At 37.5% G+C, this 23,195-nt stretch overlaps 1 protein-coding gene across 6 annotated transcripts in view; it reads right to left on the reverse strand.

The window, feature by feature from the left end:
• The window catches only part of MEGF10 (multiple EGF like domains 10), a 132,760-nt gene that overhangs the window by 43,325 nt on the left and 66,240 nt on the right, over positions 1 to 23,195 (reverse strand). For all 6 annotated transcript variants that reach the window (XM_080372392.1, XM_080372394.1, XM_080372397.1 and 3 more), the window contains 5 exons: positions 13,311 to 13,557; positions 12,575 to 12,695; positions 10,548 to 10,684; positions 6,902 to 7,114; positions 821 to 995 (listed from right to left, as the gene is read on the reverse strand). In XM_080372392.1, coding sequence (XP_080228518.1) covers positions 821 to 995; positions 6,902 to 7,114; positions 10,548 to 10,684; positions 12,575 to 12,695; positions 13,311 to 13,557 — 893 coding nt within the window. The remainder of the gene's footprint in view (positions 1 to 820; positions 996 to 6,901; positions 7,115 to 10,547; positions 10,685 to 12,574; positions 12,696 to 13,310; positions 13,558 to 23,195) is intronic.

Consider the following 23,195-nt stretch of genomic DNA (forward strand, 5'->3'; position numbering starts at 1 on the left):
TGAGGTTCAGACAATACAACTTAGAAATTACCTACACTGACTCAGATACTATAAAAGCCAGAAAACATAGAGCCCATGACTGTCCTAGGTTGGCACTAAGCTATCCTGAATTTAAGGGAGAGGGAGTCCTTCATCCTTCTTAAAGTCTACAGTAATCACTGGTTTTCTATTAGTTGCTGTGAGAGCTCAGGTCACATACATAACAGCACTTGGTTAGATCAATGGACAGTATTTTCAGTAATAAAGAAGCCCTTTATGAAACCAAAACACAGTAAGACAGCAGTTTAATGGAAAATAATATGGATATGTAAAATATATTTAAGAATTATTTGACTGAAGTTTTCACAGTTATTATTCCTAGAAAAAGTCATACTGTAAAACGTTTTTTATGTTAGATTATCATCCAATGCACAGGTAACAGCAAATGTACGCAAAAGCTGCAGAATAATCTGCCCTGAAATGCAAAAACAAATGTCTTTGTCTAGAGTTTCTCCAGATGGAGCATGAAGAGTTGATGTACAAGATAATGACTGGAACTTATCATTCTTCCCTTTATTTACACCTCAACAGCACACACTCATTCTTATCAACATCTTATAAGACACATCACTTTTCTTTCTTGAAATGGCTTCATTTCAGTACTAAGAACCAATCACAAATTTGGCCTTCTCAGGGTCTTGCAACACACCCAGTGATACCTAAATATCTTTGCTTCTCTTTTACCATGGTGGGGAAAGGACACTCTGGCATCTTGAAGAATTTTGCCCTTAACTAAAGGCAGTGGAGTCAAAAAAGGACTGTGAAAGTAAGACTTATTTACCTTAAATCCAGGGGCACAGGTGCATTTTCCAGTCACACTATCGCAGTCAGCACCATTTTGGCAGCTGCAGATCTGCTGACATGACTCACCATAGAATCCCGGGGAACATGTCTCATTGCAGTAGAGTCCAGACCAGCCGGGCTTGCAGGAGCATTCCCCAGACATAGGGTGACAGCTGCCAGGAGGGGATGAAAGGATAAATAATTCAGGACTAAACATGACATCATTTTTTTTTTCCTAGAGAACAAAATGCTGTTATAGATAGGTTGTATAAAAGATCTTGCATGCTATGTGTAGGGATGGTTATACTCCCCAGACCACAAAGCAAAGGGTTCTGTGTATGTATATACAAATGCATTCCAATTAAGACAAGAAATGTAACATCATATGACATATGATTCTATGATATAGGCATTTGGGGAGGACATGGAAAGAAAAGAAGAGGTATCAGTCTTCCATAGCTAGTTGAAAATAAACTATCTGAAACAAAGTTTTTACCATAAAATAGATATCCATGGTTACAAAGATTAAGGTGATGAAACCATTAAATTCCCCAAAATGTATTGTTAGGGTTGCACTCCAAGTATAATAGGATCATTTCCATAACAGTGCCCAAACTCAGCAGCATATTGTCTGAGAAATACGATGCTTTGGTAAAATAGCATGGCATAATAACACAGCACAAAATGAGCAGCATGCATGCTCTTTTCTTTAAATAGCTGGTTGAAAAGAGGATAACTGGCATCTTTCTGGGAATGAAACAAAATCATTTGCATTGGGCAGAAGTCAGATACACCATCATAGTGACCTTTTGCAGACTATCTCCCCTATGTTGGCCATACCTGGTGGCAGACCAGCTGTCTCTACCTGGAACAGCAGTTTCATTGAAGGGCCAGTCAGACAGCTGTTGCCTCAGAACAAATGGACATCATCAGCTGTGCAAAGATATATGTGCTGGAAAAGTGTACACAATGGGGTACTCTGTAGCACTCTGGCAGACAAAGCACTCACTTAATTCTCACCAAAGGAAAGCCTTAATATCCAAATCCAATATATTTACAATGGGAAGACTGTTTAAATATTTTTTTGCCACTGATTGAAGTTCATTTAAATGTGCTGGAAAAAAAATATGCCTTTGTCCAGCCACATTAAATGACCCATGACAAGAGCCTGATTTTGCAAGATTTGCTGACTCCTTGTGGGGGGGTATGTTTGAAACCGAGCATTTGAAACTGAAAAAATACGTACTGCATTTTTAGGTACCATAACATAAGTAATGACGATATTCTTTGAAAAAGTTGAAACACAACAAGGGAATGCAGTATTATTTGCAAATGCTCTTGGACTCACTGTTGTTAAACTTAGATTCTCCTGTTGCCAAACACAACCAATTGACAACACTCTGCTGATCAAGGGAAGTATGAATTACAAAGGTTCAAATGTTATTACGCGTTCTGGTCTCTATATATTATTGCATACAGTATGATATCATAAGAATTTGGGGGTCCTGTAGATATTAAAATCTCTTTAACAATATTAAGCTAGTTTACATAAAGTGAGAGGAAAGGTCTTTTCAACTACATGATATATTCAGAAATGTTTCAAAACTCACGGTGTTCGTAGTCAATAGTCCTAGTTATTTGTTCAGTTATAAACATACCTGCCACAAAATAAGCTGAAATAGAGCTATTGTCATATAGAGTACATGAAAATTATGAAAACACATGATGCAGCAACATAATCAGATTTGTTGCCTGTTCCTAACTTCCTGTAGGCACCCACTGGAATTTTGGATCAAATTCCCATGTTTCTTATCAGTGGAAGAATACAGAGTAGCAGATATTAAAAAATGTTTCAATCCACAACTGAATAGTCATTAGGATATGAATTAGAATATATTTACAACATAAAATTAGTAGCACTGTCATTTTAAGACCTAAATCCCAGTGTTTTTGTTGTTGGATGTTTTTTTCCTTTCAGGGGAGGGGGAGAACACACGCATGAGCAAGCATTGGCTATGAAGCAGAAGCATTGATATTCTGTGCCCCCCAGTGAGTGTTACTAAGGCATACTTGCACATATATTGATTGACACCAAAATTAGTATTCCGTAATTTGTAATTAGATGTAGGAAGCTGGAGCACTTCTGAGGCTTTTTGATGGGTTCTCATGCAGTTAGCTTAATTAGCAATAAGATTTATATATTAAGGTAGAGAAATAAGCAGGTGTTGAGAGATATTGCCAGTACATCTGCTTTTATTCCTGGTCTTTTGTTCACACTTTCTGGAAATACAACTATACTCTGTATTCTGTACAGACACCAAAAATATACTTGTGGGTAGTTGATACTACTTATTTGAAGGTCTTAAATGAGCTTAATGATTTTAATATGATTTAAAGAGGTGTTTCATGATCACAATATCCACAATAAATTTTGTAGCACCCTATGCAATAAAAAATTTCCGTGAAAAACTCTTGTATATGTATGTACAAATCCATTAGAAAAATGCAAAATTGCAAGATGCCATCATCTTGACTTCAAAACTAAAACCATACTGTATGAACTAAGCTTGTATCACACCATAAAATTCCACTCAACCCTATATATGTATCTCAGAAAAAGTACAAGACAAAAGAAACCCCATTAGAGCTCACATCATGAATAAACCCTAATTCCAGCCTCAACTATACGAAATCAGTTGGTGATACAGAATGACCCCAGCTGATCTTACCTATAGGTGTGAAGCAGTGGCGGTTGATCACCAGAAAGAGCTTACAAAAACAAAACAAAACAAAACAAAACAAAAAACTAACAACAGGGACATCTCAGATTTAGCTTGGATATCAACCTGAAACCAGTGCATATACTGTAACACAGGTCTGACAAATATCCTTTGTAAACCTCCTAGATAAATATGCAGCTACAGACTGCCCTCTTTACATTTTCTGAATGATCATCATGCGTCACTTGAGTAAAGGCATGACAAAATCCAGTCTAAAAGTTTAGGCTAGAAGAACATTCCTGTGCAAAATGAAGTGACAATGTTAATGAAGGCAGATTAAGGTCTGACAAGTTTTTGTAAACCCCACAGGCTGTGTATAGAAGTGGCAGGGACACATGGGTCTGCTCATATCAGCTCACAGCGCTGCTGTCGTACCACACTACGGAAACATGTTTTATGTGGTCTTAGTCTTAGTCAGCTAGCACTCACTCTAGTTTTTTTCTTGACTACCAAATAAAAAGAGCAAAATTGAGTGTCACCTAGTCACAGCGAACAGAGGTCTGTGTCTGATTTCCACTCTAGCTCAAATCCTTTTATGTACATCAAAAGATATCATAGAGAAGAACCATTTGTGAAAATACTCTTGGCACAAGAGGGTTGTTACCTACTGCTGTCCTCCGGACCCCTCAAAAAGATTAAAATCTCTCAAGTATATCTATATCTAACCCTTCACAAAGCATTCAATAAAGGCTGCTGATACAACTAAGAACAAGGATGGGCTTGCCTTTCAGCCCCAGGAGCTGCCATCAATCAATAGCAGCAGTGAAATCCCTGTAGATTAGCCTACCCAAAATGCAAATTACAATTTATTGCCAAAGCTGGTTTGATGCCATTTCCTCAATCAAAAAACAGTAATAGAAATATGTATACATTTTTAAACTAAGATATACCATGTTTTTTCGTATTTGAAGAAAATGGCTAGATACATACTTGTATACTGCAACTTATGTACACATATTTTACAGCAATATTTTTTGATGCTAAGTACTTTTTTAACTAAACTTTAGTTCATTTCCATATCTATGAATACTCAGAATGTTAAGTAATAACCTGGGGCTCTGAGCCTAGCAACAGCTCCTCCTCAAGGATATCTAAACTAGTGGTCATACCCAGATGAAAAATCTTTCATGTTATCAAGGCCCCTCAAAGTCCTAACAGAATTCTAGACCTACAGACACATGAAGTGTATTTGAAGAAGGAATTGCACCCCCTTTTTCATGCCCTGGGATCACTGGTTGTTACATTGCTGCTAAATGGGTTAGTGCTATAAAGAACCTTTGGCTACAGCCAGCCCAAACAGCACTCGTGGTAGGGCAAGTAAGGAATAAGGCCCAGATGTGCTTAAAAAGTTGTTTTCTGGCTGATTGATATTTAGTGAGAGATGAAGACTGCCAGACACCACAGACTTCTCAAAAGATTCTTAAAAGTGTAAAGTGTCTGCAAGGAGCTTTGTCTTCTATACTATTAAACTTTGATTTCTGTTATTTGGTGGTCTTAATGACTAGGAGGAAGGAACCTATATATGAAAAATACACTTGTGAAGTCATGAAAATCTTTGTTTAACTCATGGATCATTATGCCCTTGCAAATATGCTCCTGTACCTACAGGGCTGTTATAAGTGCCTTTTGATTTGTCATACAGATGGGGAAATGTTCAAAAAAGGACAAGGCATATGCTGCTGTTTACGTGAACATTTGTGATCTGATTTGACCACAAGCTGTCTTCTAGCGACATAAATGAAGGAACAGCTGTTTGAACATGAATCAGAAGTAATCCCTGTAGTATCAGAAATACTATACAGTGTAATGCATTCCTGTCAAACAAGTCTGCAGACAAATTTTCAGGAAAGCAGCTAACCATAATTCTTAATACAATAGCATTCAGTCTACTACCATAATTTGAGAACTAGATAGGTCAGCATGATGGTGCCATTTATTCTTGAATGCATTGCTCAAAGAATGAATTGCTTGATTTTATATTAAAAGCTCTTGTGTTTTTTCAAAATACATTTCAAGTAAATGGGATCAACAGAAGTGCAAGCACAGAACTGTAAAAACATATGAATGGAAAGGGAAAACAATTCAGTTTGCTGTCACATGGTTTGTCAATGAAAGGTATGTTGAACAACTCAGACAATCCCCAAAGTAATTTTTCACAGAGGCCTAAAAGAATAGTTATTTCCATGTATGTGCTTGAGTGCTTTAACATCACTGCTAAATTCTAACTAAAGGCTTTTGTTTTATTTATGAGGAAAAGTGCAACTTATATACAACATACAGCAGCATTCTATGTGACAATCAAGTTTCCACAAATTTCTTTCAGAGCTATTTTCAACAGCAATAATTTAGATTATGGTCACAAACCTTATCTAAGGTACTGTGATTAATAATGCATTTAAGCATAAGTGAATGCACACTGAACAAAGTATTTAATCAAAAAAAACTGTGTTTTGTAACAAGAGAAAGCTGTCCAGAATTGTTCTACAAATATGTTGGCTTGCCTCGACTGACATCTGACATTCCTCCCTCACAGCTGAAAGTTTGTCTCCAAATAGCTAGATTTTTCATAACAATATGCTGAAACACTGCAAAATCCCCAAAGAGAAACAAAACTCAAAATATTGGAGTCATTATGCCTGAATAAGGAGGTAAAAGGTAAGCCAGTAGGAAAGCTATTTTCATTTGACTTCCAGGGATCAGATTTTAACTGCTTTCTAGAAAAATCACTTGAGTAACAACAAAAAAAATATGTATTTCTGACACCCAGGCTTACAATTGGTAAAGCTTCAGAAATTTTGTATTAAAATAGTCACCTACAGCAATTCTTATACACGTATACAGAAAGAGAGAGAGAAATGGACTCTACTTTCATGCCCTACTCCTAAGATTATACATCCATTGATTTTAATTCAGTTATTTCTCACTTACGGTACACCAGAATATGCAAGGGATGTATGACATATACTGATTTTATATGGTGAACAATACAATATTTATTCATGCAGTAAGTACAGACAAAGGTCACGCTTTGTCTTAACTTTTATTTCAAGGGTCAGAGACCAAATACAGTGGTGAATATTAAGATGAAATATAGCTGCAAGCACTAAACTGCAGACACTCCTTTGGGTGGCTATTTTCTTTCTTGATGTTTAGAGAACACCAAATACTCTTATAAGTCTTTAGTTGCTTCAGTTGGCATGCAAGTACTAGAGCAATCAGGAAATATTTATTTTAAGGGTTTTTTTTATTTCTATATTCTATATAGAAAAAGAAAACGGGCTAAAGAGTGCAAAGCCTACCTCCAGGTATTGGGCATGTGGCAGGGACATTTTTTATCACACTTGAGACCATAAATTCCTTCAGGGCAAAGCCTTGTTTCACAGTGCTCTCCAGTGTATCCCGGTTCACAGAGACAGGCACCACTAATATGGTAACATTTCCCACCATTCAAACACTTGCAGGTCTCAGCACACTGCACTCCGTAAGTGCCCACTGGACACTCATCTTGACATCTGTGAGAAATACAAACAAAAATTAGTTTTATTGCCCATAAACTACAACTTCTGGAGTTTTAAGGCAAATACTGTTTTATGAGGAATCTCTTACACTGGTCTAAAATGCCTCTTAAGTAGAGCAGGAATTTATGTAACTTCATATTTAAAAGTGCCTGTTTCTCTGGTTTCTTTTGCTACTCAGATAAACAGGCTTAAAAACGTTGGCTCTGCAAATTCCTTTGGAAAAGGTCTCCCATCCCTCCAACAAAGAGGACAATGTACATACACAGAACATTGCGCTTCACGTTCAGCAACCAGAACAAAACTAAACTCTCTTAAATCAGACCTGAAGTATGAAGGAATCAAGTATTTTGTCCCAAAAGCCATCCATCTGTAACTTTTTAACATGATCTAGATTGTCCCCTTAGCAATAGTGTGAACAGCCAGCAGATGTGCCCCTGCAGATGCCCAGGCAGGAAGTTCACTGGGAATCACATTCAGCAGTTTCTGATGAGAGAATTTTCTGTGTTTCCAAACACATGATATTTCCAGAATACCCTTCTTTGCAGAATTTCTTTCTAAATGTTTTTGGTTGGGTTTTTTTCTTTGTTGTTGTTGGTTTTTTTATTAATTTTGGTCTTCAAAAATCCATAGGACATGGAAAAATCTTCAGGAAACCAAAAACCCTTCTTTTCATCTGACTTTTCTAATAGATGAAAGTGAAAATTAGTGAAGACTTGAGTTTCACCAATATGGGAGAGTAGCAATGATTTTCCTTAAGGAAAATATATCCTAAGAGAGAGACTTCTTCATCAAACTTTTCTTCTTTCGTTCACAGAGCTTTTAGAAGCTGACTTCTCTAGCTAACATTGCTTTGAAGTTCAACATGTGACAGACATTATTAAGTATCAAACTGTATGTTCAGCTGTCCAGCCTGGTTACTAAAAGACAATTTTCAATATCCTGCTTCTGAAACTTGCAACTCATTTACTAATGAGTTTCCAGGTAGCAATTTCATTTGGTAATGTATTTAATATATACAATATAAAATGAGCTCGCTATTTTCAGCTTTAACTTCTCTTGTATAACTGAATTGTTAAAATTCAGAATGCCATTACTGCTACAGCATTACTAAAGGACCCAGCACTAAGTGCAATTAAATTATTTGATTATGACAGACCTCTCAGCTCAACAGGTTCATGCCTCAGAGCAAAGGATGATAACATCTCATTGCCTATGTGTCAGGGAAAATTCCCACATTTTTCAGTATAAGCATCTATAAACTCTGAATTATGTTGACAAAAAGACAAATCAGATAAATCTCAAAGCTTTAGGGTCAGAACATGTTGGAATCCTGAGGTATGCTGTGAACTCAACAGGTGATATCAGGCACATAACATTCTCTGCAATTTGGCTGCCTCAAAGTTTCACCAAATTATAGATTGTATGAAAATATTACTTGATAAAATAGCACACTAATGATGTGTCAGTTTATAACCTGCTTATTTCCCCAGTCCTATAAAAGAATTTCCTTGGTGGTCTCTTTCCATTTTTCTTATACACTTGGGAGTTTTTGTGGCTTTTTTTTGTTGGTTTTAGTTTTTTTGTGGGTTGGTTTTTTGGTTTTTTTTGTATGATTAGTAGTTCATTACAGGAGAATTTCAAAGGCACATGACACAAGGCACTGCAAAATGTAACAAAATTTGTCAGAACCCTCTGAGGTAAAATCAGTATACATGTTCACTTCATGCTTTTGCAGTATTTACCTCATTCTGATACTGTTATACAGAAGTTTCAAGGTATTCGTAACTCTGCCCTGACTGAAGCCAGCAATAAAATCTCCTTTCCTTCAGAGGTATAACATAATAATAGAGCTAATAACCCTGTCTAAATGTTTCCTAATGAAGTTATACAAATAAAGCTGAGAATAAATTTTCTCCAAATGACATTCAGGAATTCCAGACAAATTAGACAAAATTTAACCTTGCAATTTTTTACAGTTTTTTAATTGCATCTTCATCAGTTTCTGAAAGACCCTATTCCACTTCATCGTGAGGACAGATATCAATCAAAATTGTTAAGCAGAATTATAAATGTAGTTTAAACTAGATTCCCTTGTGTTAACTCAGATCATCTAGAAACTGTCAGATGCTCCAGGAGTCCTCTTTTTCTTGCTGACCAAGATGACCAAGTTCCAGGAGTCCACCACACCAAAAAACTCAGACAAATACTGTTAAGTTACACACAGAGGTAGAGAACAGCTTAGCACTTTTTAAAACCATCCTTTTGCTGCTGGTATGTACATGTTAGCTCAGCAAATGCCCACATATTTCTTGTCACAAATCCCTCCCTTGCCAGTCCACTGACATGAAATATGAACCAGATCTGCAACCTTGCTTCTGACCCATTCCTGCCCTTGAATTATCTTGAAAAAGAAAATAATTGCAATTATAGATTGTTTTGCAGGAAAATAGGGAGCTCAGACTTGCGACAGTGATCAAAATGCCTATAAGGCATCTCAGATTAAAGTCAGATTTAAATTCCAAGACAAAAAATTGAATTGCTTTTAGAAACACCAGTGCAGTGCATTGTATAGACTCATACAGATACTCCCTTGATTTCCCTGCTAACTTGTCTGTGTCTCTTTAAATGCATCTACCACCTTCTGCACTGTTTATTCACAGATGCAAATTTAATTTTGGCATCCAAGTAGCTCTGGACTAATTGTTTCTCTTCTTCATGAGGTTTTTTTCCCCCCTTATGTCTGGCACAGCTCTCTCCATGTCCTGTGAACACTTGCGTGGGAAGTGCATATGGTTATAATACCTACTATTGTTGGCAGAGATCCCCTGGACTGACCGCAGTGATTAAGCTGCTGCTGAGTTCAGCAAATGAGTCATGTGCTGTTTAAAATATATACAGGAAAACACTTCTTTCAACACTTTCTGCTGCCTTAAAAAATGGTGTCTTGCCATATTATCTTTCCAGTCTACCAAAGATGACTTTCCACAATCAAGTCAGAAAATCAAGAAGTTTCACTTCTTCATTTGAATGAAATAATTTAGGAGACAGCTCTCCATCTTGCTCACTTTCAAGAGGAACCAAATGAGCTTCCCTTGCTACTATGATTGCCAAACATCTGCACAAAACCCAGCTTCCCTCCTCACTCCTTCACCATATCCCAAACTGCGTCATTCTGCAAGCCACTGAAGTAAAGGCCCACCAGACACTGCCAGAGCATGAGCCACAGCAGGAAAATCCTGAAACCCAAGCAGTTCCTTCACAGGCACTTTTAACTTGTGACCCAGCATCAGCTAAGTGACACAGCAAACATTCCATAAGACTCTCTTAATTGTATCACAGGTATTTCCATTCTACTTCCTACCAGCTTCTTAACTTTCTCTGTCACAGCATACCCCTTGCAGTCTGGCAAAAAAAAAAATTTCCTTACCGTTCCCCCGTGTAACCTGGGCTGCAATGGCATTGACCTGTTGCTGAGTCACAAGTCCCTCCGTTGTGGCACTGGCACTCCTGGGAACAGTTTTTCCCATAACGACCCTCAGGACAAGGCTGACCACAGACCATGCCCTGTGTGTGCAGAAAAAAATCTTAATATTAAGTTTGGTATCACAGTGTGAATGGACAAGGAATAAAGATTTGTAATGAAGGAAGATCAAGGAGATCTCATGCAGACGTCTGGTGCTGATCTTGGAAACGCCAGACTGTTCTCCAGCTTTAAACACAGAGTATGTTTCAGCACTGGAGGAATAATCTTCTAGGATTTCCATTTTGGAAGCCGAAGTTGATGAAAAATGCTATCTCTAAGGAACAGTGAAAACACTTAGACATTTAAGACTAATTGATGTCAAGCTCTTCTCAATTTATTTATCTGGAGTGGTATGTATCAAGACATCCGGAAATGCCCTCCAGTGAGTAGCAGTGTAGAAATCAGTAATTGCTGTAATGCCCCAATTATACTACTTTATGATAAGTTGTTTCTTTCTGATGAAAGGAAAAGCTGCTTGTAATTTCATTTAAAGCAGCACATCTTAAAAGCTTAGGTAGGATGTCTGCTTCCCTTCAGCGGGTTTTGAATTTCTGCACTGCTATTTAGATCCTTGGAATTAATTGCACCTGTGTAGTCAGGGAACCATCAGATCTTAAGACTTTTAAGAAGCCATTTCAAGAAAAACATATTTAAAGGCATTTCATCAGACAAAAGACATGCAAGTATTTCAGCGAACATAAGATACTGCAGAATTCATACCTGGCTACTTTAAACTTTCCTTATATGAAGAGCAAAAAACGTTATACTGTCACAATTGTGTTTTGCAGAATTGAAAAATCTAAAACTTAGGTTACATGTAAGTTAACTTTAAGTTATGCTTAATAACTACTTGGAATGGAAAATTAGTCAAAGGGCTAAATGATAATTTGCTAGTTAAAACACACACTAGTATAAAATTGCCATCACTGCTTTATATGCTATCTCATTTTTCATTAGCTGTGTTTAGGCAGAGAAAGGGAGTCAGGAATTTATGCAAGCATTTGTATTCTATGACCAATAATTTCATTCTTCTAACACAAAGTGGAATAAGAAGTAGAAATGGCCATAATCCAAGTTAGGCAGTCAGGTGACTGGTGCTATTCAAACACACAGAGATGATAATTTGTAACTATGTTCTCTAGTTGGTAAAAAACTGACCTCTGCCACAGGTTATCCCAATATAATATCTCAATTACTGTCAGATAATTAAAGTTCAGTAAATGTGGATATTCACCCAAAATTGACATTTAAATAGAAAATATTATTAACAAATACTATTGATCAATATTATTTGCAAACGTATTTAAAGAAATTATTTGGGCCTTGATCACCTTCCACCTTCCAAGTCCATTATTTGCCAACTCAGAGTCAGCAGCCTGGTAGCAGGGGAGGCTACTTGCAGCTCCGAGGTCAATTCTTCTTTCTCTACTCACTGACAAAAGGGTAGAAAGTCTAAAGATAATATCAAAGTTCTCATGTCAAACTTCCATCACCAACATTTAACACAGTATCTGAAGGTTTGGGGGTTTTGCCACACATCCTAAACATATGAAAACAGGCACCAAACCCACTGCTAAAATACATAATGGTGTCACCTCCTTATAGTATCAAATTGTATCTAGAAATTAATGACTTCTAGACAAGATATAAAGGATGTTGCCTTGTCACAGTATGATTCATGTTTTCTGCTTCCCAGAATCTGGTGTGGTTAAAAAGGCAGCACAGAACTGGAGGATTTTCTGTAATATGTGGTTTTTTTATTCAGACAGTATTTTATTCCAATCCCTGATGATGAAATATGTTTCTCATTACTCCTGACTACAGGCAAACTGCATTTGCTATCCTCATTTGCTACCCTTTTTTGATGCTGCCCAAAATCTACAAATATGGAAGTTTTAAGGGGTTGTGTAGATTTCAGAGAGTGTTTTTACCATCCATCCAGGCGGGCAGGCACACTCCCCAGTGACGTGGTGACAGACACCTCCATTCTGGCATGGGCACCTCTCCTCGCACTGTGACCCGTGCTTCCCGGGGGGACAAAGGTCCTCACAGCTGGGGAGGTGGTGGTATACAACAGAGACAACCATTACTTTAGCATACGCTCCAGTCTCCAGCCACCTCTTTGTTTTTAATGCTATCATTAACGTTTCTAGCCAAAAGTATGAAACATAAAGCTGTCCAACATAAAGAGACACACACTGAATACTGTATAGCATCCATGCAACAAATCTAAGGAAACAGACCTAGCAATCTAGGAATTATTTCTTCTTAAAGATATTTCATTCTACACTGGTTGGTGCTCATCCATTATTACCGACAAAGCTCAAAATCTATTCTGGAATGACAAAGTCAAGTAGCTCCATGTTTCAATGCAGTTTTCCAAACTTGTGGCCAAACCATTTTCATGGTGGTCATGAAGAAGCTCCTGCTGCTATTTTTTGTGGCTTTCATTTAGCAGTCCAGATCGAGGGCTTTCTCTCAGCTACATGTCTGTGTATTGCAACACAGTTTGCCTAGCTGCTTCTTAGCCAGTAGCTCTGCTTCCCTGCATTACAGAGCAGCCAGACCAACAGCTTAGTGTTAAAAGTTAATCTAAACTCGGTTTCTCTTGTTAACACTGTTTAAAACTTGTATCTCTTTCCCATAAATAATATACCCACTGCTTACAAGGCACCAGTGTATCCAGGAGGACATCTGCACTCTCCAGTCACGTGGTCACAGGTGGCTCCATTTTGACACTGACATTTCTGATGGCAATCATTTCCATATGTCCCCTGATCACAGCGTTCCTCGCAGCGCCAACCTTTGAAACCAGATGCACAGTGGCAGGCTCCAGTGATGGGGTTGCACAAGGCTCCGTTTTTGCACTGGCAGCGGCTGCTGCAGTGAGGTCCCCAGTGGTCACTGTCACATGCTGCAGGGGTAGAAGGAAAAATTTAGTGTTTTTGTAACTGCTCATGTTGCAGCACTGAAGATACTATGAGTCAACAACAAAAAAAAGGTTACAAAATTGAACCAGTTACATAGTACATCTTCAGTTCTCTTTGGTCCTCAAGGATCTTGTCAGGTAGACGGAATTTAATTTATGCATACAAATTAATTTCTTAAGCATAAAAGCAAACACTTTACAATGTGAAGCTCTGAAGTAAATGCAAGTTCTAGTCTCCAGTTTCAAAACTCTTCATTATGACTCTCCATCATCAAATGACACTTATGGCTCCAGGGAGCTTCCATTTACACAGAGAAGTCTTGCTAAATTTAAAAAGTAAAAAAATACAGTCTAAATCCATAAACAACTGCCTGAATCCCACAGGGAAGTTGTAAGACTTACTCATTATAAGATCATGATTTCTTTCAAATCTAGAAATTCCTACTTGTTGAAATAATTGCAAATATTTCCTTGTCAATCTTGCAATATACTGACAGGGCAAAAGAAAACACAAGCAGCGTTTCACCAAGCAATAGAAATTAACACTTATATGGTTAAACTCCATCTGGATGTTACAAATTTGGTTATCCAATGTGTCTTCACGATCATTCAGATGCATCTTTTCTCATCTACCCCAATGCAGCCCATTAAAACCACCCAGAGGTTATTTCAGCATCAAAAGAAAAACCTTACTGTTAAGGAATACATTTTTCTTCAGTAAGAAACACAGCAGTTCTGTAAAAAGCCAGAAGATTAAGGTCACCTAGAGTTCAACAGGAATGTGCTAATCATATGGTCAAATGATCTGATTTTACTTTTATGTTCTGTTGATAACAGCAGTACAACGGGAAGGCCTCAATTGCAGCAACTGGAAGCCCAGGATCTCCCCTTGAAGACTGACAACTATTGTTCTCCCAATCTTTTCCTGGGGCAAAAAAAGCCAGGCAGAGAACAGGCACACTTTCCTAGACTAATGCCCAGTAATTCAAGAATCCTCCTCAGGGCAGGAATTATTCAGCTATAGGAGCTGTTCATTCAGGCTACACAAATAAGAAGGGATTAGGGTCTTTTAAAGAACCTACTCCTTAAGATATTTTTTTTTCCAGGAGAGGTCACTAGAACATGCATCCATAATGGAGATATTGTGAGCTCCAACAGACAATAAAATACAGAGCACTGGGAAGTACCGTATGCATCCTAAACACCCAGAAATACCGTCAAACTGACAGAACAAATGTCCGTCTCCTTACTGGCCTTTCTTTTTGAAGATGTATGGGTTTCGTTCTGGAGTATACTACAACACACTGTTGTTTACACCACACAGCATCTTACAAGTTGCCTTTCCCCATGATAACTCACATTTATTCTGAACGGCTGTATGTTTATTTTCAACATTTCTGCATGGAATAGAAAGTGTAATCCTCATGCTTAACCAGTCCCCAAACTGTTGTCAGGAAACAAGCTATTTCAGGATATATATAAATATAAATGCATGTATGGGTAGTGAGACCTCTGAAACAGTCACATGTTCTATCACGGTTGCACAGACACTCTTACTTTTGGGTTTTTTTGCTTAACACATTAGTCTAGATTCAGACAACAGTCTTCCTCCTGCTCCTAGACAGAATAGACAACTTCAATTTCAGCTATTCATCATGGAGTAATTCAAAATAGTAATTGTAATGATGATGATGACGATGATGATATTAATTAAAAAAACCAAACCAAACCAAACCAACCAAAACCACCCTGCCCTGGTATGTCTGAGAAACAGAAGAATTCAGACTGATTGCCAGACTATGACTGTTTCAGTGCAGATATCCATCAAGGGTGAATATGGCCTGACGTGCTACAGATACAAAGACATGACAGGCAAAAGAAGACTTACAAGCTTGCATTCTTTCACCAGTCACTGGAAATGGGATATCTGGTACAGTGCAACAACTTGCAGGTAGCTGCTTGAAGGCCCAGTGTAATGAGTCTCAGAGCCACAGGGACCAGAAACATCTACTACCACACATCTGCCATTGCATCCAACACCCAGGCACTGAAACTGCCTTTCTGGAAACCACAACACTTGTGAAGCAGTGGAGGCCTTGTACTCCCTCTGCTCTTTTTACAATCCCATCCTCAGAATGTCTCCCTGGAACGCACCCTGCTGTCTCCTGCAGATCTACTGATGTCCAAGGTGAACATGCTGTGTCTGTGAACTTGAACCTTTCTTGACTATTTTACCGTAAAAGCATGTACCACACAGTACATGATAATTTATTAGTTTCCTGGTGTGATCTTCTCTGTATGTTTTCAGGAAATCATTGAAATGAAAAGCATCATGTGACTGCTAATAGGATTTCCAGTCTCACGACCATTCTCCCAGCAACACCCAGGTGGATAACAAATATTGACTATGCAGTTTTTCACTACAGCATGATGGCGAAGCATTCCACCAGGACAACGGTGGTTCCACCATAGTATGACAGCACAATAGCCCTTTACGCAAGGTCTGTCACCAGCCTAGGATCCATCTGTGAGTTATAGGCAGAACTGCAGATAAATTTGCAGGATTAATAACAATAAATATTAATTTTGAATGAGAGGGATAAATCACATTTTTTACCTCTGTGTCCCCTGACTAATAATCAATAATGTTCCCCATAGGAAATGAAAGTGTTTTGTCAGAAACTGGTGCTCAGTATACTATTAAAAAAGAAGAGTGCGAAGGGTAAAAATGTTTCCTATGGTGTGTTTGGTTTATTTTAAATTAGTTTTTGATACTAAATTTACCAGCTATTATATCAGACTGTTTCTGCTGCTTCCTAGTATTCAGACACTGAGAAAGCCGGGCTAGAAGTCGAACAGCTGCTAATCTGGTGGAATGGGATAGTCTTTGAGTTAATGACTACGGTCAGGTTACAGGCTGTCAGCTGGACTTTAATCAGAATAGCTGCTCTGACTGTCCTGACTGCAGCAAGGTCACAGGCACATGCACACAGGCAAACACTACAAGCACACACACAGAGAAGTGTCAGCTACTGGCTTCTGAACAGATTTGGCCTTGTAAATCATTGTCTCAACACAGGGTATATGCAAAAGGGAAGCAAATTACAGAGACAAGAGTCCCACGTTCAGAATGGTTTTGGTACAAGCACGATGCATCTCAGCCCAAGTAACTCCTGGAAACAGTCTGAATCCAATCCCGAAGAAAGACAAAACCCAGTCAGTAAAGCACAGTTAATTTTCTCTAGATCCTTTCTGCCTTCACCTGATGCTAGGGCTGGGAGGAGGCGCGGGGTGGGGGTGGCGAATCAAAGTAAATGTTGAACAAACACTGTGGCATGAATGCCACATCTTCTTGCCATTTTTCTTTTTATACTTTCTGTTCACCTGGGAATATCCTTTTTGTCAGCGCAGTACATGCTGTACACATCACACAATGCTAGAAATACAGGACAGAGAACTTTTTTCTCCAAAGGTTACTCAATGAAAGCAAAAGTTTGCCTTTGGGAAGAAGGGCACTGCACTTTATAAACCCTCATTTCAAATGAGCAAGTATGGTATGAAACTCTAAGACAAGACAGGTCTACCACCATAAAGAAATGTTTGCTGAAACTAAGTGCCAAACAACAACTTTAGAAACATAGAGAAACTCAAGCATTGAGCAGTGAAAAACATCCTTCAAAAAGAAATCGAAATATGTGATGCAAATTGCTAGCATTTTGAGACCTTTTGTAGCATCTTTTAAGATGTAAAGTTCTGTATTTCCTAGTATAACTTTAATGCACATTGTTGTTATGCTGGGCTAGATGTGGTTTTATGTACATGTTTCTGTGAGTGGCTGGTGATTTGCAAATTGGAATAGTGGGACACCTGACATTTTATAGCACAAGGTATGAATTTTTATAATAACCTGAAGCACATCTGAAAAATTTGGTAACTCTTTTATTGCCCCTTATAAACAAAGAAATTTTTAACTAAATGTGGTTACATACTTGTAAGGCAGTTTTCTGCGTTTTTTTTTACTGATTTTTTTAAAGGGCAACAAAAATAGAAGTGCAAATGAGTCTGAGTTTATTCTTGACAAACCCACCTTGATCACCTACAGTTCTGTACTTCTCTAAAGAATGGCCTATAATGAGAACAAAATAAGGCTATCAAATCAAGTCAAAGAACAGTTCAGAAGAAAAACCTCCTTAGAAAGTCTAACTTGCAACTATATTTTAAGTATGCTACAGTTTCCTTTATAACACAATATTCAAGGGAGACAACGTTTATTTGAATGCTTTTTTTAAGATCTTTCTTCTCTTTTTGTCTTTCTTTTTTTGATAATGAGAAGGTGAAAGTGAAGAATCACAGCAAAACTAAGATTTACTTTTCTTGCTATCATTTTTGTAGCTGTCTTATACGCAGCACCAAGACAACGGAATGAGATTTTATTCTGGTTTACACATCTTCCTGCAACACACACTGCTGTGTGTTTCTGGAATTACATACCACTATCACCAAACCAGAGGAGATTCTTACCGCAGCATTAGCCTTATGTATTTTTATGGCCTTTTAAAACAACTGAAAACAAAATTCCAGACATAGAGTGAACGATATCTCACTTGGAATGCAATATTGTGAAGTGCACGTTTAAATAAGCAAACCGTGGCAAATATGCAGAATTTCTACCTCACCATCTCCTCAGAACTCCCAACATAATTTTGTCAGATAGGTTCAAGGAGCCACAGCCTTCAGTAAGTGAAAGCTGATTTTCCTTGCTCCAGCATGTATAACAAACTGCACCTTTGTTTTCAACTGTTTTCAACTCTAACTTGAGCATCATCTGTGACTAACCTTTCATCCTTTCCAGTTTGTCACATCAAGGTCAAGTCTAAATCTCTTTGCCTTCCTTTGCATCCCTCCTTTGACTCTCATATCTCTATTGTCTTGTCCTTACTTTCACAGCCTTCATGGTCTATCCCTGACCTATAATTTCTCATTCAGTATCCAAATATCAACCTTCACATTTACATCACCAGTGGCATTAGCCCCTTTGTTGCATTTTCAGACTATCATCTTTCTTGTTTCTTGTCAAGTTGCCCTCCATATCCCAAGCCATAATATCCTCCTTCACACCCCTACGTTATCATACCTCCTTCCTCTGAAGTCCACAGAAAGTTGATGTAGCAGGTGTGTTAAAACCTCTACCTGCATGGTCATTTATCAGTGTTTGCTTCCTTCCTCATTACCTACATGTTTCCAGCTTTGTGTTATCTCTTTTCTTTTCCTTCAACCACAGTTTCTCTAGGGCAGAGGCAACCTGTTCTGTATTTTTACTTGTCGAAGGAGTCCACAAATCCCCAGAAGGGACAGCTGTGAGGTCCACCAAAAAGCAAGAATGATCTTCATCTACAACTAAAAGTAGATCAACTGCAACTTGCCCTGTTTATAAACTACTCAACTTTTGGAGCAGAGGATATAAATAAGAAAAGAGTAATATTTCTAGGTGGGCCCACAAGTGACCTACACTATCAGGGAATGACCACCACAAATAGCCAAGCATAGCCAGTGTAAGTAAAATAGGCCAATATTGAGAAACTTTGATTTATCCAAAGGAGTAGCCCACTGACAATTTTTTTTATTATAAATTGCCCTAAGGCATCATTTAGTGGTTGGAAGAATTACTCTTCCCTCTGTTCTAGAACAAGAAACATTCTTGTCCTGACATAAATATACATTAGTGGAACTAATAATTCAGATATCTAACTGGCAGTAAGTAAAATCTGATGAATCATTGTAAGAATTTCACAACAAAACAATAATTTTTTATGAAGATGGCATTTAATTTTGCAGGTGAGAGAAGCCATTCACCTTAACTCTCTCGTGACCTTAGTAAGGAAGCACAACCAGGACGAGTCCTCCCATTTCTTCATCAACAACAGATGCCCATCTAACTTTCAAGTGTCAACAGAAGGGAAATTTAGCTTTAATCCATGTGTTATGTAGTCTTGTATATTGCATACCTGAAAATGTGTTTATTGTTTTGGCCAAAAAGAGTGCCATAATTACAATATGAAGGCTTGCAAAGACATGGCATACACCCCATTCCAGATTAAAATTTCGTCAGAAAACTGGATGTCCTTCTTTGACGGGAGAGAAGGTATATCATATACCATGACAACAGTCAAATAGGTCATATATTACATTAAGGCATCATATACCTTCAGTCTATACAAAACTAGACTTGGATAATCCCTCATGGATCCTCAATTCCTCTTAACTGATAAGGACATGAAAAGTCACAGCCATGTAAATGCTACTTTTAAATATCTTCACTTCTGAGTGTGTTTGTGTTCTGAACAACATTCATTGATTGATTCATTAAGTAAAAACTATGACAAAAATACAAATGTTGTCACTAACCTAAATCCACATTGCCCTGACTGAAAAGTTTAGAGAGTATTCTTGAAACTACTCTCTGCTATTATGATTTGTTTAGCTTCAGACGCAAATTGATGGCATGTGTTTCCTTTAGTACATACAGATAATAATTCTCCCAGCTGGAATTTAATCCAAAAAAAAGTAAATTCCCACTGATCCTGAAAGTTATAAGTATTTAAGTGTGTTCAAAATTTGGCAAGATGCATTAAGACACTAGTGACATCAATCCGTATGTCAGCCTGGATTGCAAGACAGTAAATGTAGAACACAGCAAAAGAAATGTCAGAGATAAGTCAAAAAAGCCAGAAAACAAAGTCAGATATTATGAAAAGTAGAATAAAAACACCCTATAGGAAACCTTTGAAGTTTTATTTAATATAAACATCAGCTTATTCTCCATATATTTTTTTATATGCTGTGTTCTACTCACCTCTGGATGTTATGAAAATACATGCACATGCCTATCAGAATTTTTTTTTTTTCCTTTAGAGAATCATCCATAATTATATAAAATCTCAATGCCTTTTAGCAAAAGGCTTCTTTTAACTACATCCCAGACACAGAAATGCATCGTAGTGGGTTTTTCCAGAACACATTTTCTATTAAATTTGGATTTTCTTTCAGCCTTTTGTTTCTATCTGTTTTCATTTGTTATACTGTAGGCTTTTTACCCTGTGGCATATTTCTCATTCTTACTTTTTGTTTTGTATAAGAAAGGATTTTTATTCAAAATGCTAAGCTTTAATTTAATTTAGCAATTTTTTATTATTATTTTTACTTTGTAAAAGCCTTTTGATCCGTGAAGTGGAAGAACAATGAAAATGTGTTTTTCAGATCCCATAAAAGACTGGAACTACATGCCTTTCACATGTCATAAATTTCAGAAGACTCTTTAAAGTGCTTTGGACATCAGAACAAGGTTGGATAATTGCTAAGGAAAACAAACACAGATGGTTCTTGGTGTTCATTTTATTGTGCTACTGAGATAAAACCTGTTAAAAATAATCCTTATTATAGGAAAAGTTACAAAATTATAGTAATATGATTGTGCTACATAAAATGGACTTTTGTCCACGGTCCTGACTTTGTACAGATCTCCTTGTAAGATCATAAATTAGCCTTTCTCCTTTTTTGCAATGACTTGAAGGCCATCTTAATTTTTAAGCAACAAATGTTACCCTTCATATCCTTGAAAACTTGCTAAGTGAGCTACTAACAATACACAGCTCCACCAATATACAAGGCAGATTGAAATCAAACCAATACTAAAACCATGTTACTAGAAACACTGTAACTAGAAAAAAAAATTACACAGATATTATTCAAGAAATCAACTTAGGTAAATTTCACAAATATACGGAGTTTCTGAAATGGTGAAAAGCAGAAATGAAAAGCATCTCTGATACAGAAAATGTTTGTGAATGAATAAAACTATCACCATTTACTGTAATGCCTTCCTTCAGTAAATCTCAACATAAGTAAATATAACTTTGTTTTGTAGAAAATATATTTTTGTTTCTGCTTTTGCTTAAAGATCGGAACTGTAATTCAGCAAAATGCTGAAGCACGTCCATAAAAATCTATTAATTTTCCTAAAACTTCAAAACCAGAATACTTTATAGGGCAGAAAGTATATTAAATGTAAGAATACTTTCATTTCAATCACATCGTTGTACTGGACTCCAGAAAAGCACAGCTGCTACACAGCTCTGGGACTTTTGATACTATCTACCACAGTGACACTGTAGTGACTGTCAATAATGAAGGTGATGGCAACTTCCATTAATACCTGTTTCCGTATTTCCCTATATTGATTTAACTTGCTGATGGGTTGGTTTCTTGATACAATGATATTCAGCCTTGGTAGAGGAGAAAATAAAGAGTTCAGCTGGCAAAACTGAGAAGTCAGTTAGGGGAATTACAGAACTAATAATTACAGAAAAATCAAAGGTAGTGAAAAGCATGGCAAGACACATGTAATAAGAAAAGGTTAAGTTTAAGACTGTTAAATGACCTGCTGTCACTTTTGCTAACACAGGACCCATTTGCACATGTTGTTGGTTGGGAGCCAGAGCCAGGGTCAGTTCTGCATTACTTGAATGAGCTATTTCTCTACGTTTGCCATAAAAGCAAATAGCTCTCTGTCAGGATACTCTGCAGTTTCACTTGTGTGTTTAACAGTTTCTTGGTTCTGGGAATCAAGCCTTTCTGATGCAAGCATGTGGTTATAACCAGAACCTATTTCTACAGCCTGTTGAATAGGTTGGAAAACTTAAGGACGAGCTAGCTCTTTAAGCATATCTTGCAAGCTCTGTTAGTCAAAAAGCTTTTAACAAACAAAATCCCAAAGCAATGCCTTGGTTAAAGCAGCTCAATTCAAGATTCACAAGCTGTGCCGTCAGAGTATACAAGATGCTCCCAGGCACCTTGCTTGGTACGTTTACCTAGGGGGCTGTTTTGCCTGGGGTGAAAGTGTGTCTGTGGAAAACAGTCACACACCCACCGCTGCAGGGTTAATGGAAATTACAAGCTCCACTGAGAAACTGGCAGTGGTTGTAACTCACGTGAGTGTCTCACACAAACTATGCCAAGGGATCCAGTTTCTGCCATCTTCTGTATCTGCCAAGTCCCATGAAGAAAACAGTGAGATTTTCATGGGATTTGCAAACTTTACAAACACCCATGACAGTAAAGGAAATCTGACAGCAGCAGAACTACAGTACCTTAGAAGTTTCCTTAACAATTAAGTGCATTTAAAGGTAAGATGTTTCTCTAAGATGCCAGCTTTAAACACTCAGCTTAATGTATTAAGGAAAAAGCCAGTTCTTTTCTCATGCTTTATAAAACCCTGGAGCCAAATTAGACCTTAGTGCCTCTTGCTCTACTCCCATGCTTTGACTATAGTCCCAATGAAACTGTTAATCACCAACAGAATCAAATTACAAATTAAAATCCAGTGATTCAAACAAACCTCAGATTATTTAAATACAGTAAAAATAGAAAATACCTATTCATATTTCCACAAACAATCCTAACATACTTGTCATAAACTAAAAACATGTCATTCCCTTTTTCCTTTACTGCTCAGGCTAGCTGGGGGCATCACAAAGGCTATAACCTTTGCAGACAAGTCAGTGTAATATTGATTTTGGCCTTCTGCCTCTGCTCCAGCTTATTCAGAAAGTGTCCTATTGATTTTG

This window comes from Falco punctatus, assembly GCF_963210335.1.
Source record: "Falco punctatus genome assembly, chromosome: Z".
Lineage (NCBI taxonomy): Eukaryota > Metazoa > Chordata > Aves > Falconiformes > Falconidae > Falco > Falco punctatus.